At 44.5% G+C, this 17,950-nt stretch overlaps 2 protein-coding genes across 3 annotated transcripts; one reads left to right on the forward strand and one right to left on the reverse strand.

Annotated features, from left to right (window-relative positions):
* Positions 1 to 274: 274 nt before the first annotated feature.
* Positions 275 to 4,898, reverse strand: LOC131740118 (pre-mRNA-splicing factor 38A). The gene is made up of 10 exons (XM_059035185.1): positions 4,633 to 4,898; positions 3,652 to 3,811; positions 3,344 to 3,465; positions 3,019 to 3,104; positions 2,785 to 2,892; positions 2,118 to 2,224; positions 1,448 to 1,474; positions 1,223 to 1,314; positions 750 to 798; positions 275 to 505 (listed from the first exon to the last, which is right to left on the reverse strand). Exons 1-10 carry the CDS (start codon positions 4,760 to 4,762, stop codon positions 463 to 465), a joined length of 924 nt encoding a protein of 307 aa, XP_058891168.1. The 5' UTR covers positions 4,763 to 4,898; the 3' UTR covers positions 275 to 462.
* A 33-nt stretch (positions 4,899 to 4,931) lies between these two features.
* On the forward strand, positions 4,932 to 16,393 carry LOC117417184 (origin recognition complex subunit 1-like). 2 transcript variants are annotated; one of them, XM_059035184.1, is made up of 19 exons: positions 4,933 to 5,172; positions 5,642 to 5,748; positions 6,137 to 6,261; positions 6,907 to 7,085; positions 7,931 to 8,282; positions 8,907 to 9,210; positions 9,763 to 9,882; positions 10,455 to 10,514; positions 10,900 to 11,001; positions 11,438 to 11,675; positions 12,056 to 12,162; positions 12,316 to 12,417; positions 12,537 to 12,708; positions 13,238 to 13,345; positions 14,064 to 14,213; positions 14,497 to 14,616; positions 15,202 to 15,368; positions 15,767 to 15,854; positions 16,192 to 16,393. In XM_059035184.1, exons 2-19 carry the CDS (start codon positions 5,651 to 5,653, stop codon positions 16,384 to 16,386), a joined length of 2,787 nt encoding a protein of 928 aa, XP_058891167.1. In that variant the 5' UTR covers positions 4,933 to 5,172; positions 5,642 to 5,650; the 3' UTR covers positions 16,387 to 16,393. The 2 variants fall into 2 exon arrangements, with proteins under 2 accessions (XP_033885055.1, XP_058891167.1); XM_034029164.3 differs by lacking the exon at positions 9,763 to 9,882 and having other exon boundaries at positions 4,932 to 5,172.
* The last annotated feature ends 1,557 nt before the right edge of the window (positions 16,394 to 17,950 follow it).

A 17,950-nucleotide genomic window follows, 5' to 3' on the forward strand; every position in this document is an offset into this window, starting at 1 on the left:
CTCCCCTCTTCAAAGGAAAAAAAGGATGCCAGCTGTATCACACAAATTCTGTCTCTCTTCACATATTACAGACTAGTTTTGTAAAATATTCAGTGCTAATTCTTTCTATGCCATGCATGTTCTTTGTTCAGTAGTTAGCAAGACCTCACAGAAATTCAGCTACTGCATTAAGATGTGTAACTTTACTGGAGTAAAAAGTGTGCAGGGGAAAGTGACTTCCTAAAAAAAGTGATGTTATAAGCAAGTAAATATAGAGAAGAAAGCAGATGCAATGTTAAGGGTAAAAATAACTGACTTTTATTAAACGTGAAGTCATCAGTTTGATAATTGATCAAATCTGAAGTAATTCATACAAAAAAAAAAGCACCACCCGATCCATAGAGAATCCCGGAATAACTTTCAACGAAAGGTTCAGTATGTACAAAACAGGTCCGAGTCCAGAAATCCAGTTGTGAGAAATCCTCATTCGTTTCCTCTGCGACTCTTTTTGTGACTCTTCTTTGATCTTAAACACACAAAGGGGGATATTTTAGTATGTGCTCTGCCAACTTCCTTCTTCAACAGAAACACAGCAAAGATTCACTTTCTTCTGCACCTTCGCCACACCAGTAGCACATTACACAGGGATTCTAGACAGAAATGAAAACGCAGTACTGCACCCAAAGTGTGCCTACATTAGATGAATATCCCCCACCAGCTTCACATGCTGCTAATTCATTACAAGAAGTAAGAGAAGTGAGATCAATTACCTTTCTGGAGACTTGGAGTGGCTTCTGTGTCTGTGGCTTCTGTGGTGTCCTGATTTAAAGAGGGGGGGAGAGGGGGGTACAATATATTAAAACAGAAGCTTCAAAACCCTACAATTTATAGTCATGGTGCATTTGACAATGAAAAGAATTAGCATGGTGAGAGGCTTATCTCTCTCATCCAGTACAAGCCTACGCACTAACTTAGAGGCAACTTCTCAACCGTGACTCTAAAGCAACTGGACAAACTACATGCTGCTTTTCCACCCTCCTTCAACACAAAACTCCTGACTGCAGCAAACAAGCCTAATTGTTAGACTTTGATATGCAAGTTGCAGGGTTTCCTTTACTTTGATACTGTTTTTAACCCACTGCACCACAGTTCACTTGTGATGTAGCACCAGTTCCTATCTGCTTAGATGAAAGTAAAGCTCAGAAGTTTAGACTGCGGTAACGGTGGTTGGGTTGAGCCCTACCTGGTGACTTGGAGCGGTGCCGCCTCTCTCTGGATCTGCTGCGGTGGCGACGAGGGCTCTTGCTGCGGTGTCTGTCTCGACGGGGTGAAGGGCTAGGGGGCGAAAAAAAAATAAAAAACCTTAAAATAAAAAAGTACAATCTCTGTGTGTGTGTGTGTGTGTGTATGGGATAGATTTGGTTGTTAACTATTTATTTTTTAACAAAGTAAATCATAAGCAGCTTACCTGCGTCTCTTAGGTGACCTGCTACGCCTGTAAAAACAAAAGCAAAACAAGCTTGAATCTTACAAACAGCATGCTAAAAATATATCTCAGCAAATTCATTGTAAAGAGGAAAGCAACACACTTACTCTCAGGTCAATTACACCTTTTATATTTACATACACAACTAAATATCTTGTGATCTTAGTCCTGTTCCCACAAACCCTTGCATTTAGATGAATTTTCTCCCACAAATTCCATTGATCTTGATCTTATTCAAAAGTAGAGACCTCAAAGCGCTTCAGCTAATGAAGGGCTTCGGAGACTGCCGTTTTACTCCGGTACAACCATGTTTTTCTACTAAATCAAATAGGATTGTAAATTGTAATCCTATAGAGGCATAACAATTACTGTTGAGTGGTTGCCTAACGCACAAATAAAAAATAATATTTAAAATCAAACACCTCATATGCGGCTACATAAGAGATGGGAGATCATGGACTGAAATGAGACTCCCACTGCACAGCAGTTTGAACCATTCCTGATTTTACTACGAGTTTAATAAGACACACCCGAGCTCGTTACCTATACACTGTGGCTAATCGAGCTCGTATTATAACCTGGAATGGGTCAAACTGCTATGTAATAGGAGTCTTATTCCCCGATGCCTGGGAGAGATAACAGAAGGCTGTACCGTCGAGGGGAGCGGCTGCGTCTGTAGCGCGGCGAGGGAGATCTGCGTGACCGCTCCGTGTCCCGGTAACTCCTGCGGTGTGGCTCCTGGGACTGCCCTCTCTCGGGCTGGAGAACAAGAACGCTGTTAGTGAGGCAGACTCCAACATGACGTAAAGAACAGTACATAAAACTTCTTACAGGGGCACACAAAAATAAAATGACAGGTTTACAGATGAAAATGCATTTACACCCCTGTCCAGCAGTCAGCGGAGTCGATTCATTTGATCTAAACCCTGATGGATCCAAATTCCGCCACTGCCGTTCAAAGGATTTCAAAAGAAGGGACTTTGTGAAAATAAACATGGCGTGTCTCTGTATACAGTGCCTTTAAAATCAGACATGGAAATAAGACTGCCATTGCCAGCGGTTTGATCCATTCCTGGTTGCACTAGGAGTTTAATAAGACACACCTCAACTTGTTACCTACACACTGTGGCTAATCAAACTGGTATTAATCTGGAATGGGTGAAAACACTATGACACAGGAGTCTTATTTCCATCCCTGAAAATAAAGTAAAATGCCAGCACCTAGTTTTTGTTTAACTCAGGAGCCCATTATGACAGTCTGACTGAACAGAGAAACAGAATTTCATTTGGCCGTGAAGTTTCTTTTTTTCCCCACCCACCTTCTCCTCCTCCTCTTCCTCCTCGCTGGTCTCCACCTCATCCAGATCTTCTTCCAGAGCACTGACCCGTGTATCCAGCAGCTCTGCCTCCTCCAGAACCTGTCGCTTCTGAGAGGAGAATGCAGACAGCAGTCATGGGCACAGCATCATACAGACAAGCAGGCAGACAGGAACGATGGTACAGGAGCACATCGGAGTCTACTACTACACAAAGGTTATAGCCACATGACCTACCTGTAGCCTGGGTAGAATGATGTCACACATTCGCTCGCTGTGCAGCAATTCATCAATGAACTCATCCACATGCATCAATTCAAACTCTTTAAAGGAAAGACACAAAAAGAAGATGGTATTAAGCATGCCTTAAATTACTTTGACATGAAGAAAGAGAAATCAATAATTAAACATAACATGTCTACATCCAGGAAGGCAGGTGATGTTCCTCTGTGAATAGGAAGAGATTCAACACTAAATACTGAAAAACCTCAGCTGTAAACAATTGCTTCCTGCTGATCAATACAAAGCATGTGGACTGCAGAGAAGCAGAAAGCAAGCCTACCTCCGTTTCGGTTCTGACTCTTGATTTTCCTGTAGTCATTGTACAGAGGCTCCAGGTACTTATAACAATCCACTGAAGAGCCGGTCAGTCTCATGTACATGGCTCCGAGCAAGCGGACATACCTGGAGACAAAGGAAAGCTTAGTTACACTTGCATGTCTCCACTCCTCAAAGCTATGAAACTAGGGAGAGACACACCCCAGTCCTTTTACTGTCTTTACTTAAGAGTGAAAAATGCCAGACAGCTGCATTATGTTTTTCGTGCCACGTTTCCCTCGCTTCATGAAACGTATGACTCCAGCCACGTACTTGAAATCCTCGTTCTTTATGAACTCCACAATGATGTCCTTCTCTGGCTGGATCTGGAGCATCTTCAGGGCCAAGCACAGGAAAGGCGTTGGCTTAATGTTTCCTCCGAAAACACCGCCCACAAACTTGAGCTCCATAGCTTTATCCACCACCAGCTCAGCTAACAAACCAAACAAAAAACAAAGCAACATTATAATCCTGCCATCACCACAGTGATGCTTTAAACTCTGTTACACGTGTCCACATAAGAGTTAAAAAAAACAGGGATGGAAATAAGACTCCTATTGCATAGCAGTTTCATAGAAGAGCTTCATTAGCCACAAGCTCAGGTGCATCTTAATAAACTCATAGCAACCAGGAATGGATCAAAACGCTATGCAACGGGAGTCTTATTTCCATCCCTGAAAAGTAATTAATGAGTATTCTTAATACACTTACTTAACATATTACTGTTTGGTATAAGCAACTACATACAATGTAATATAAGCAACCGGCTCTGCTATTTTCTCACTTGTAGACATGACAAAAAATGCACGTCTATTTGTACTGTGCACCAACAATCTGTGTGCAATGTTTTAACACTACAGTTAGTAACTGCAACTAGTTTGTGTGCAATGTTTTTACACTATGCCCTCCGTGGAAAATCTATCTGCCGCTCTAACACAGTAAGACACTGAGTTTGGTTTGCTACTGGCCAATAAGCCCACGTCTCTGATTATTTCACTATGCAACGTAGCATGCGTTAATACTCCCGGAGCGATCACACGGGTTTTGGAGCGGGCGTTACTTGGTACAGTAATATAACTGATAGTTGCACGCTGCTGTAGTGTTGGTAGTGCATCACCACGTACTAATCTACAGCTTCGCGTCTAAGAACCGACAGTATATACAGTGGCAGTAGCATTGGTCTCCCCCATCGCACACCCGTGTGTCAGTTTCTGATCCATATTAAAACGCACTTCTCTCTTCCACATCACTTACCGGTCAGCCCGAAGCATTCCTCCTTCCAGTACTTTGACTCATAGATGCGAGTACGGATGATTTTCTCCACCAGATACTGCGGGTTTGTTCCATGAATGCTGTTCGCATCCTTTACTGTCCTGTTCGCCATCTTTACCCCAACCCCCCCAAAAAAATTACCAACAGAACCTCTTCCGTCGCACGGCGCTTCACTTCCTGAAGTTTGAAGTTCGACGCTTGGCCCTAATCACATGATGAGGGTTGACATCCCTCGACACGCCTCCTGGATGATGTCACAGTCTGCAATGTTGCTGCCGCGGGAAAATGTGGCGTGTAGCAAGGACGGACCTTAGGGTGTTAGAAGTTTAACTAACTGCACAAATCGGTTGTTAAATTATACTTGATTTGTTTGCGTGACTGGAGTTGAGTTACGTGCGGATGTGTTTTAACAGTTGCTCTTGAAGATTATTAAAGTGTTTCACTTTTTCCACTGCGATAGTGTTTTTGTGTTCTAGGCTGCATCTTAATATCTTCAGTTTTATTTCACTTTACCACTGTTTTGTGAGTATGCCCAGACATTTTCATGCAGTGTTAAAATTGTATTCATTCTTTGCAAGTTATATTGAGTTGATGCGTGTTATTGTGTTTTTTTTTTTTGTAATGTAACCTGATTTTGCCCACTGTAGTGCACGGTTTGTTTATCTAACTACGTACATTAAATGAATGCTTACACCTACACTTTTAAACAACAGGCTGTGTCGACAACAGACAGCTAGTAAAATAATTCCTACCAGATATAAATAAATATACACGAGTCTTCACAATGTTTAGTAAGAACAGCAGTCTGCACGGAGAGTTTCCAGCTGTTTGGAGTCCTCTCGTTTGTAAACTTTCTTCTGTTCAACTGTTCTTATATTCCCGTTCTGTAGCTTGCTGTCCTGGTGCTCCAGTATGTGGTGTTCTTCCAGACGGTTAAATCAGGACTAGGAGAAGCAGCACTGATGCAAATCTACTTTCTGCTTCCCCACAGGAGAAAAGGATGAGCCGCTACTTTACAAGACTGAAGAAAAGACGAGTGTACTCCTGGATTGGAGGACCATCCTTCATAGACAGGAAACTTAAACACATGTTTTATGAGTGAGTCGTGGGAATTCATTTTCCTGTGCATGTGAAACTAAACAACTACACATAGTTCTCGCTTTGTCATAGTATTAGGAACATGCTTACATTGAACATAAGCAGACGCAGAAGGGCAACTGAATAAGTGCGGGAAGCAGAGATGGAAATAAGAATCCTACTGTATAGCAGTTTGATCCATTCCTGGTTTTACTAGGAGTTTAATAAGACACACCTGAGCTTGTTACCTATACACTGGGGCAAAGCTGGTAGTAAAACTTGCAATGGGTAAAACTACAATTGGAGTCTGAGGGTCCTGTCAAAACTTAGAGAGGTTTGCTGGTAATGCTGTGGAAATTATTTCATAGTAGAGCACTTTGTCTAATTTTGCATTTGTTTTCCTCTGAAGGGGTTTATGTATTAAAACTGATGGGAATACTAACACCGGCTGCATCAGGCCCGGGCACTATATCCTGATTGAAGGAGATGAAGACCGATCCTATGTAGCAAAACTCCTCAAACTGTACGACGATGGTGAGCCCCTTGTCTAAATCTATTCCTTCTGTGTGTGCAATGCCAGTTCATCTGAATCTATTCCTTCTGTGTGTGCAATGCCACTTCATCTAAATCTAATCCTTCTGTGTGTGCAATGCCACTTCATCTAAATCTAATCCTTCTGTGTGTGCAATGCCACTTCATCTAAATCTAATCCTCTGTGTGTGCAATGCCAGTTCCTTTGTTCAGAAGAAAAAGAAAGTGCTATTTGCAAGGAAAAGTGCAGCTAAGGAGGAACACCCCTCATCCCCTGCACCAAGCTGAACCTTTTAGACAATTCTGTTTTTTTTATCTGTATCTTTCTCCAAATATATCTGGGATGAATGAGATTTGCTGATGAATGGAGTTTCCACCATTCTATATGTTAATATGAGCTTGATTAGCCACAGTGTATAGGTAACAAGCTCAGGTGTGTCTTATTAAACTCACAGTAAAACCAGGAGTGGATCAGACTGCTATGCAATGAGTCATTTCCATCCCTGTTATGTACAGTAAACACAGCATACACCTTTTCTCCAGGTGACTTTACAATTAAGGCTCATGGTAATGTGGAATCGCTCTGTGACGCAGTGTCGTTATTCCCTGCGAGATATATAACGCTAGGCTTGTTTTCACTGCTCCCAGGCACTGGCACAAGATCCAGCAAGCATGCAGAGGTGCAGTGGTTCGTCCGGTTCCACGAGGTCCCCCAGAACAAGAGGAAGCGGCTGGGCAGAGACCCCCACCCCAATGAGGTCTTCCTATACGAGATCCCCAACTGTGACAGTGACATCGATGCAGAGACCATCATCACCACAGTCCAGGTGAGCACCCAGGGACTGCACGCACACTTCAGCCAGGTCAGGGGTGGAAATAAGACACCTACTGCAGAGCAGTGTCACCCATTCCAGGTTTAACTAAAAGCTTGATTAGCCGCAGTGCATAGGTAACAAGCTCAGGTGTGTCTTATTAAAATCATATTGAAACCAGGAATGGATCAAAGTGCTCTGCAATGGGAGTCTTTTTTTCCATCTCTGCCATTTAGTGGTTTTGAGCCCCAACACGGGTATGGTTATAGACACAACCAATATGTCCTCTGCCTAGTTTGCATATATATATAGTCCTGACTGTGCAGGCACGAATTGCATTGTTACTCTTGTACCAAATGTAATTAATACTGCAGATGACTTGGACCCTGGTCTGCTTGTTTCCTCATTTTGCTGTCTGTGTGTCCTGCTGTGTTTAATTTTTTTTTTTTTTAAATAAAAAATATGTATATAGCGATGACTTTGGTTTAGCAGATTCAATAAATTATCAAAGGGCTTGCTCAACTCCAAGTAACACTTGGAATCTCAGTTCACAGCTTTTAGTTTGGGTGCTTTGATCAAAGAGAAATATTACATATTGCAAGAAGACCATCACCCACTTAACATCTTAAAAAAACAAAAAAAAAACATGTTATTTATTTCTTCATTTTACATACAAGGTATTCCCAGACCCTGCAGTCCTGATCCCTGCTGACTGTGATTCTTACAAACCCTGCAGTCCTGATCCCTGCCGACTGCTTGTGATTCTTACAAACCCTGCAGTCCTGATCCCTGCTGACTGCTTGTGATTCTTACAAACCCTGCAGTCCTGATCCCTGCTGACTGCTTGTGATTCTTTCAAGGTGCAACACCTGGAGGAGAACTCCCCTTTCCCTGCTGCTCAAAGCCAGGAGAACTCTCTCTATGTCAAGCTGTCCTGGGACGGGAAGAGCTTCAGTCCTGTGAATCTGGACCTGCTGCTGCAGAGCGGAGGTAAACCCGTGCTGCCAGCTAGCTCCCACACAGACAGCCTGCCCAAACCAGACCTGGACGTCTCGAGGGGGCTGGCTGTGGACTCTCCAAGCCGACCCACCCGGAGCGCAAGACAGCAGCACAGCTCCACCTCCAAATACTCGCAGTCCAAGGAGCTCAGCGACAGGCAGCCCAGCAATGTGATCTCCACCCCCACCGCGCGCAAGAAGCTTCAGCTCAGCAGTGAGTAGAGCTCTTGAACCCTCCGGCTGTCTGCACGTTGTATCATTCTGCTGTTGCTTCAAAGGCTGGTTTCACAGACCGCAATTAACACTGATATTGGGAGCCCAGGGTTAGTGATGATCTGCCAAAGCAAAGGTCGGTTAAACCTAGTTTTGTTGTCGGTATTTGGTTGGCAATTGACTAATCTCAACTTTTAGTTAGTTTGTTTTGTGCTGTTTTAAAATGTTTTAACTTTGTTGCTTTTGTCGTTTGTTGCTGCTGCTGGTGCACAGCTTTTGTGCCAATGCATATATGCATATATATATATATAATAATAAAGTATAAAAAAAAATATATATATATATATATATATAATATATATATATATTTTTTTTTTATACTTTATTATTTGAACACAAGTTTTGTATGTTTTACAGTTTCATAGCAACACAGCGCTGTCATTGCAGGGTTGGAAATAAGACTCGTATTGCATAGCAGCTTCACACCTTCCAGGTTTTACGAGGAGTTTGATTAGCCACAGTGCTCAGGTGTGTCTTAACAGCCATGAATGGATCAAATTGCACCGGGTCTTCTTTCCACCCCTGTATTGGACGAGAGTCCTGATGATTTTGCCTCCGTTCCCAGATTCTGTCAAGCCCCCGGGGTCCAAGCTGACCCGGGACGACGTTCTGGCTGAGTTGCTCGACGAGGACAGAGCGGTCAGCTCGCTGGAGGCTGAAGTGACCAGGAGGAGGGCTCTGGCCAGCAAGCCGTCTAGCTCCCCGTCGAAGAAACCTCGAGACCTCTGTATCAGCCTCTCTCCCATTCGTGGCGGCCAGATCACGCAGGACCACCAACTCGCCAACGGGACCCAGATAGGGCCCCGGCTACAGCCAGAGGAGCTGGTCAAGAGAACGCTGAAACGAGAGAGCCGGGCAGAGTCCACAGAGTAAGTACAGGCTCCCACAATTGCAGAGCTTTTATTTCAGAACACTGTATTTTCTCCTAATCTGGTCATTATTTAATGTTGCTTCTTTATGCTACAGGGATGGGAATAAGACTCGTATTGCATGGCAGATTCACCCATTCCCGGTTTCTAATACAAGTATGATTAGCCACTCGGTATAGGTAACAAGCTCATAGTAAAACCAGGAATGTAGCAAACTGCTATGCAGTGGGAGTCTCACTTCCATCCCAGAGCACTCTGTTTGATGTTTTTCGTGATTCTTCTTCAGCTGTTTTCTAGATATGAGACACATGCAAGTGTATTGTGAAGGTGTTGAAAAATACAAGGTGGCGTTATGTACCTTACCTTCCCACGAGTAATTCAGTAACTATTCACCAGGACAGGCTAGCCAATATGTAATCTGCATTGCAAGTGCGTTGAGGCAGAATAGCGCAGTGTTCAAGTCCAGGATCAGTCTGAACAGGGTCTGGGAAAGAGGCAGGGCTGTCTTGTGGGAGCAGCCCAGTAAGTGCCTTGTCGGCTGGATTGTTTCAGGGATTTAGCTGGGATCTCCCCTCTGGAAGGTGAGGTGTCTGAAGGCCGGACAAGGGGGTCAAACCCCCCCCGTAAGAAAGAAGCGACCCCAAGAAAAAGCAGTGTGAAATCACAGAGAAAGTAAGCGTGCAGTGTGCAGTGCCTCTGCTGTGCTCTAGGTGGGGTTGCACGGGTGTCTTAACAAGGGCTGGGAAGTTTTGATCCCTTTCATGCATGAAAATAGCTGAAAAAAAACATTTGAAGTAGTTTTGAACAAAGATAAATATTACATGTTATCCATCCCTATATGAGGTCTCCGTGCATGAAAGGGTTAATCATGCACAGTGTTTTAAGATAAATAAGTGCTCTGTAGAAACTGCAACAATTAAGGGTGAAAATAATCTTATTTATCTGTGGGAAGACCTTGGTTAGCATTGACATGTAAACGGTGCACAACTATGGCTATTGAACAAATAATTGCGAACACTGGTTATATACTGTATAGTACGCACTTTACATCTCCGAGGGGCTAAACTGCACCTTGGACTGATCATTTATTTATTTATATATATATATATATATATATATATATATATATATATATATATATATATATATATATATATATAATATATATATATATAATGAGAAGGGTTCTGTTATTTTGGGAGACTAAACTATGAATTAAATATTGTATTTTCTTTTTCCACCAGAGGTGAGACTCCCTCGAAGAGAAAAGACTCAATCAAAATAGATGCACCTCTCGATATTCTGTGAGTGATTCAGGATTTCATTCTCCTGTCTCTGCTGGTCTGTCCCTTTTTTCACCACTGTCCTTAAAATCAGGACTGATGCCTACTGGCCTCCTAATGCTGCTCCGTCACAATTATTTGAGCCTGTGCACTCGCAGACAGATGGTCCTCTTAATCACACAGCACCAGAGGGAAAAGTAAAATGTGTATAAAATGGAGACGTTCTCGGATTATAGCCTAATGCAATTCAAAACGTCTGTAGGAGGCTGGGAGCATTAACCCAGCCCAGTCCTGGAGTGTGTGATAAAAGCCTGGTGAAGCTGCTGTACAATGAAAAGGCCACCCTGAGCCACACTGCTTATTTACCTCTGTGTCTTTCTAGTGAATTGTCTTTTGTTCTGCCCAGGATTGAGGATGGCGGAGAGGTGGGGGGGCCTGTGGTGGCGGTGACCCCGAGGTCCAGGAGGAAATCTGCGCAGGTCTCTTCCGCTCGCATTCAGCAGCAACTGTAAGTCCTGAGATCCCAAACACCCGTGCAACGCTCAGTCGGACCGTAAAACCCATGAAGTGCCATTGCCCTCGTCTGAGGACAGGCTACTTTGTCATTTTTTTGAGCATTTTTAACTGGCATTTACCTGTTATTTAAATGTTCTCTTTAAATATGATGTAATGATAACTCACAGTCATTTTGTTAACCGCAAAAGTCTAAAAGCGATGTATCAAATTAAGTAAATACATCTTTTGCTTTAATATGTTAGTCTGCATTTTCAGTGCTTGTGCCAGAAGTATGTAAGGGATAAGGATGAATTCAGTGGTGGCTCCTCAGTCATGGGGAGCCAGTAAAGACTGAGACCCCTCTGATTCGGGGAACCCTCGTACCCCGACACTGTGTAAACACAATGAAGCTGCAGAAATCATTTCCTGTCTCTCTTTGTCTCTTTTAGAAATTACTTAAACAGGAAACAGAGTACTGACTTTGATGTCGACGATGATGAGGAGGATGTATTCCTGCCTACGAAGAAGGACCTGAAGAGCAGCAGTGAGGAGGAGAGCGAGAGCGTCACGGGCAGGAGGGGCAGCCGCAGTGCTGTGCCCCGTACCCCCAGATCCTCTCGCAAGGCCCCGTCCAGAACACCAGCCAAGACCCCCAACAAAACACCACGCAGAACACCCAGCAAAACGGTACTGTCTGTCCTGTTTGTGCATGTCTTACTCTATCAGCAAGGTCCATTGAAGGTCGTTTCCTCGTCAGAGAAAAAAGAAACCATGCGTGTGCGTGTGCACCCAGTGCCATTTTATTTAGTGTTTTAAAGGATATGGAGGAAAGTAGTGAAGTGTGTTTTACCATAACCACGCTTCACTACTGTTGAAATGTCCTTTTTAAATATGCTGTCGTGTTTTATCCACGTTGTGTATTGGGTCATGAATTGTATGGGATACTGCAAGGAGAGAGGTGTAATACACAGAACTTACAGCAGCTATGTAGGTGTGTTTGTAATTGTTTTAATAGACTATTGAGCGTATGTTTTCAGCTAGTAAAACAATCTCTCTCCTCTGTGCAGCCTGTTCCCAGGACACCGCGAACCCCACGGCACGCGACTCCCAGCATTCCCAGCAGGACCCAGCCGACCAGGAAGCCTGGGAATGTGCTGGAGGAAGCGAGAGCGAGGTGAGCGCATCCTGTAATGTATGTGCCTTTCAGGGGGTCTGTAGTGCGATCATGACCGTGTGTAGAATGAGTTTCTGCTGCTCACGGTGATGTTCCAGTGGGGAGTTTCAGAGTGTCGTTTCTTCAGAGTGTCTGCCTTCGCTCCTGTTTCAGACTGCACGTCTCCTCCGTGCCGGAGTCCCTGCCCTGCAGAGAGCAGGAGTTCCAGGACATCTTCAACTTTGTGGAGAGCAAAGTCATGGACGGGACTGGAGGGTGCGTGAATCAAACAGAAGTCTGCCATTTCATTCTGTCGTGTCGGGCGCGCATTACAGAAGCGCTATTGAAATGCTGCAGATTGTAAAGGACCTCCTGCCTGTGTTTTGTGTTCTCAGGTGCATGTATATCTCAGGTGTACCGGGCACAGGTAAGACAGCCACCGTTCACGAGGTGATCCGCTGCCTCCACCACGCGGCAGAGCAGGACGAGCTCCCCTCCTTCTGCTTCATCGAGATCAACGGCATGAAAATGACAGCGCCGCACCAGGCCTATGTACAGATACTGCAGGTACAGTGCTTACCACCGGAGTTTACACTGCCCTGTTCAGGGATGGAGATGAGACTCCCATTGTACAGCAGATTGATCCATTCCTGGTTTCACTCGAAGGTTAATATGATACACCTGAACTTGTTACTGCTACACTGTGGCTAATCAAGCACATAATAAAACCTGGAATGGGTGAAACTGCTATGCAATGGGAGTCTTATTTCCATCCCTGCTGTTTACCGAGAATACAGTGTAATGAAATGATAGAACCCTGTGTGTGACGAGCCTGCTGTGTAACAAGTATGACACATCTGCCTTGGGTTACATCCCTTGTATAACGTGCTACCATATCAAACATATCAAATATTCTACTATATAGAAAACAGTTGCCTGTGTATACTGCGCATCTTGTATATAATGCGTATCTAAGACACACTGCAATGCTGTATTCTCACAACCACGGTAGTTATTGCTCTCTGCAGTTTTGCATTCTGTGAGTTGCCTGATTTTGTTGTTTTTATTTATTTCTTTATTTTTTGTCTCCTTCCAGATGTTAACCGGGCAGAAGGCCACTGCAGAGCACGCTGCCGCCCTGCTGGAGAAGCGCTTTAGCACCCCCGCCCCTAAGAGAGAGACCACGGTGCTGCTGGTGGATGAGGTAACAGAAACTCCGGGGGGCTACTGAAGAACATTCATTGAAAACTATATCTTATCATAACTTTATTATGCATGTTAAGTGGTTATAAGTCCATAGCTAGACACGTATTAGTCGTGTTTGGGTTGTTTGAATTGAAAATGGAGTCAGTGCTGCTGTAAAATACTTCACACGACAGAAACAAACAGGGATGGGAGTAAGACTCCTGTTGCAAAGCAGTTTCACCTATTCCAGGTTATAATACAAGCTTGCCTAGACAGTGTAGAGGTAACAAGCTCAGGTGTGTCTTTTATTAATTGCATAGTAAAACCAGGAGTGGATTAAACTGCTATGCAATGGGGCTCTCATTTTCATCACTGGACTTGTCTGCTGACCCAGGAATAAGAACTAGCAAGCAATAGTTCAGAGCAATTGAGAGATTTATAGATGTGTGCAATATATTCTAGTATATTAAATGAATCCCCAAATGCTGTAATTTAAATCTTGCCAGGTACTGTATAACATCCCTCTAGGGTCATTTTAATGCAAAACCAGTTTCAGATGATGGGATAATGCAAGTGTGGCACTGCAGTCTGTCCTGGTCATAGATCAACATGAAGTGTGATCATGTGCATGCAAAAGTGAGACACTGTAGTCTGTCTCCGAATACGCCTTGATTGGCCTGAGAAGGGTGGACGCAGTCTCTTTGGAAGTATTCACCCATGTCTACCCCCTTGCACAGCTGGACCTGCTGTGGACTCGGAAGCAGAACGTGATGTACAACCTGTTCGACTGGCCGACACGCCGTCAAGCTAAGCTGGTGGTCCTGGCCATCGCCAACACCATGGACCTGCCCGAGAGGATCATGATCAACAGGGTGGCCAGTCGCTTGGTGAGGCAGGAGGGTGAGGGAGGAGGTGGTAAACTAGTGAAGGGAGCATTCATTCTGTAAAATAATACTAATGATAGGGTAATAAAAACAATAACTAAGGTGCAGCACTAGTGCTTAGTTAATGCACTGAATTGATAGTATACTTTACTGCCTTTCTATGCAAGGCATTGCAGGGCTGAAAATAAGACTCCCATTCAGTAGCAGTTGATCCATTCCTAGGAGCACACACTCGGAGCTGTGCTTGTGGAAGCTGCAGTAGTAGATTTGAAGCGTCTCCCTGCAGGGTCTCACCAGGATGTCCTTCCAGCCGTACTCTTACAAGCAGCTGCAGCAGATCATCACCTCACGCCTGAACCGGGTCAGAGCCTTCGAGGACGATGCCCTGCAGCTGGTCTCCAGAAAGGTGTGTGTTTCAGAGCAGCTTCGCTCACCTGTGCAGCGCTGTGGGTTATGAAGCAGCAGAACAAAAAGAGCAATTGATAATATCAGACTTTTATTGTTGTGAGGTACAGGGATGGAAATAAGACCCAGTGCATAGCAATTTGATCCATTCCTGGTTTTACAGTGAATTTAATAAGACGCACATGAGCTTGTTACCTATACACTGGGGCTAATCATGCTCATAGTAAAACATGGAATGGGTGAAACTGCCATGCAATAGGAGTCTTATTTTCATCCCAGGATTATCTTCAGATAGTCCTCACACACACACACACACACACACTCACACATTAGGTCTCCTTGTGGGCATTTGACTACATTTAACTAATGTGGAGATTTATTTTACATTTACAAAATGGTGCTGTTTTAATTTGACCAGCTGCAAGGTTAAATGTAAAAGAAATGATAAAGAAAGGGTGATGGCAGTCATCTGGAGTAAGCGGCCACAAGGGCGATGCATTTGACATTGCCCTCCCGCTCCTCAAGACTTCACAGTGTGGCTGTGCGAGACCCCTGTCCCCTGACCCCACGCCGTCCTGTCCCGCAGGTGGCGGCTCTGTCTGGGGATGCGCGGCGATGTCTGGATATCTGCCGCAGAGCCACGGAGATCTGTGAGTTCTCCAGCCAGCGCAGCGGCTCGGGGCTGGTGGCGATGAGCCATGTGATGGAGGCCTTGGATGAGATGTTCTCCTCCCCCTACATCACTGCCATCAGGTGACCCGCGCTGCCGGCTGCATCCACTTGCTGCATATTAATGTTGTTGCAACTCTCTTTTTTTGGTTGTGTGTGTGTGTCAATTCTACAAGTACCTTTTTAAGGGAACTGTATTCATAAAGCATTAGCACACCAGTACATGTGTAGGACTGCAGTTAATGGTGTACTAATTACTTTTCAGTACAGCCTCAATGTCCTATATGTTATCTTTGTTGGAAGGTGTTCCAGGTTTGTGCAGGAATGGAAATAAGACTCCCACTGTGTAGCAGTTTGATCTATTCCCGGTTTTGCTATGATATTAATAGATCATTCATGAGATTCTCATCATTTACCTGCGTCTTGGTTATCTGCATTGCCTGCATACGTTCTGACTTGCATTGCATTCTCTCTGCCTTCAGGTGTGCCTCCGTTCAGGAGCAGATCTTCCTGAAGGCTGTTATTGCTGAGTTCCGCAGGCTGGGGCTGGAAGAGGCTACCTTCCAACAGGTGAGCGAGTGCGTTCAAGCAATGTCGTTTCAAGAAGTCGTCACAGCGGTTAGGTGAACAGGTAGAATTGCACATTATTGACTATAGGGGTGGTTTCTTGAAGCCCTGGGAAAAGTCAAGCAGCTGTTCAGTAGGTGCATTTGCTATATTAAAGCATGACGTTTTTGGCTTCTGCCTCTTACAGGAACTGAAGTACAATAAGAAAAGTGACGCTTGAGGAGATTACATATGTGCGTTTATTTTGCTATAAACACCTAGAACGCCTGGTCTGTCTGTGTGTGTAATGTGCAGCCTCACAGTCCCGTTGTATCTGTTTGTTTTTCTGCCCCTCCCGCAGGTGTTCCGGCAGCACCTGGCTCTGTGCCGCGTCGAGGGCCTCTCGCCGGTCTGCATGTCCGAGGGCCTCACCACCTGCCTCAGGCTGGGAGCGTGCAGGCTGCTGCTGCTGGAGTCCAGCCACCGCGACCTGCACCTGCGCGTGCGGCTCAATGTGAGCCAGGACGACGTGCTGTATGCGCTCAAGGAGGGCTAGAGAGAGGGGTGGGGGGGGTGGGGGGGGTGGGGGGGGGGTGGGGGGGGGGGGGGGGGGGTGGAAGAGTGTCTGGTACTGAGAGGACCAGCACTGGGAGCTTTCAGGACACTGCATAAAGAACCAAGGTTTGACTAGGAATGGATTTTATACCGCCCAACCGTAAAGGTAAAATGAACAAATTTGCGGGACTAATGTTTTGGCGAATGCCTTCAGTAGTGCCGAGCTGAAGAAGCGTGTGGTGTATAGTCAGTATACATTGCAGCTTCAATCAGGGTGCCCCTGCAGCCCTGGATATGTACGCTGGGATACCACAGCATGTGCCCTGTACTGGAATTGTGGCACCAGTGGAGGCCTTTATCACTGGTAATTGTTTATGGAAAATATAGTTAAAATGAATAGCTTCTATAAGAAACTTAACTGAAAAAACCTGACAGTGCAGCAGTGGCTGTGATGGGCTCTGCTTTCCTGTCACCACTTGTTACCTAGGCACTCCTGGCTGCTGTGCAATAAGAGTCTCCTTTCCATCCCTGTGGGTTTCTGTTGTATGAGTTTGTTTTTTCACAGCAGCATATGAAGAGCAGCTCTATTTGTGTTCTCTTTTTAAGTCCCATTTTCAACTCAAACAACTGAGACAGGACTTTTTAATTTAGATGTGTTTTTTTGCTTGTTTGTTTTTTCTCAAGGTGGTCTTAACCAAAAAAAACATAGACTTGTAATAATTGAATATGTACAATAAAGAAGTTTTGATTTAGGTGTAGTTTTCACTTGATCTTTGTAAGTAGTTAATTAGGTGTGTCGATGGAGGGAGGTTCAGATGCCACTTCATATTTCCAGTGTTTATTCACAATCAATATTTCATCAACCGCACAGTCGTGTGCACATGTATTAGAACACCCCATTGCTTCTGTAGTTCAGCAGTGTGCACATGTATTAGAACACCCCATTGCTTCTGTAGTTCAGCAGTGTGCACATGTATTAGAACACCCCATTGCTTCTGTAGTTCAGCAGTGTGCACATGTATTAGAACACCCCATTGCTTCTGTAGTTCAGCAGTGTGCACATGTATTAGAACACCCCATTGCTTCTGTAGTTCAGCAGTGTGCTCATGTATTAGAACACCCTATTGCTTCTGTAGTTCAGCAGTGTGCTCATGTATTAGAACACCCCATTGCTTCTGTAGTTCAGCAGTGTGCACATGTATTAGAACACCCCATTGCTTCTGTAGTTCAGCAGTGTGCACATGTATTAGAACACCCTATTGCTTCTGTAGTTCAGCAGTGTGCTCATGTATTAGAACACCCCATTGCTTCTGTAGTTCAGCAGTGTGCACATGTATTAGAACACCCCATTGCTTCTGTAGTTCAGCAGTGTGCACATGTATTAGAACACCCCATTGCTTCTGTAGTTCAGCAGTGTGCACATGTATTAGAACACCCCATTGCTTCTGTAGTTCAGCAGTGTGCACATGTATTAGAACACCCCATTGCTTCTGCAGTTCAGCAGCGTGCACATGTATTAGAACAACCCATTGCTTCTGTAGTTCAGCAGCGTGCACATGTATTAG

This window comes from Acipenser ruthenus, chromosome 12 (assembly GCF_902713425.1).
Source record: "Acipenser ruthenus chromosome 12, fAciRut3.2 maternal haplotype, whole genome shotgun sequence".
In the NCBI taxonomy this organism is placed as follows: Eukaryota; Metazoa; Chordata; class Actinopteri; order Acipenseriformes; family Acipenseridae; genus Acipenser; species Acipenser ruthenus.

What these genes read in the sequence shown, in the direction of transcription:
- LOC117417184 (XM_059035184.1), top strand. Translation starts at nt 5,651, where the DNA reads ATGAGCCGCTACTTTACAAGACTGAAGAAAAGACGAGTGTACTCCTGG. An exon ending in CCTCAAACTGTACGACGATG is followed by an intron (nt 6,262 to 6,906) that starts GTGAGCCCCTTG and finishes CACTGCTCCCAG; the next exon opens with GCACTGGCACAAGATCCAGC. An exon ending in ACAGGGTGGCCAGTCGCTTG is followed by an intron (nt 14,214 to 14,496) that starts GTGAGGCAGGAG and finishes GTCTCCCTGCAG; the next exon opens with GGTCTCACCAGGATGTCCTT.
- LOC131740118 (XM_059035185.1), bottom strand. Translation starts at nt 4,762, where the DNA reads ATGGCGAACAGGACAGTAAAGGATGCGAACAGCATTCATGGAACAAAC. An exon ending in AGGTCACCTAAGAGACGCAG is followed by an intron (nt 1,315 to 1,447) that starts GTAAGCTGCTTA and finishes TTCGCCCCCTAG; the next exon opens with CCCTTCACCCCGTCGAGACA. An exon ending in GCACCGCTCCAAGTCACCAG is followed by an intron (nt 799 to 1,222) that starts GTAGGGCTCAAC and finishes TCTTTAAATCAG; the next exon opens with GACACCACAGAAGCCACAGA.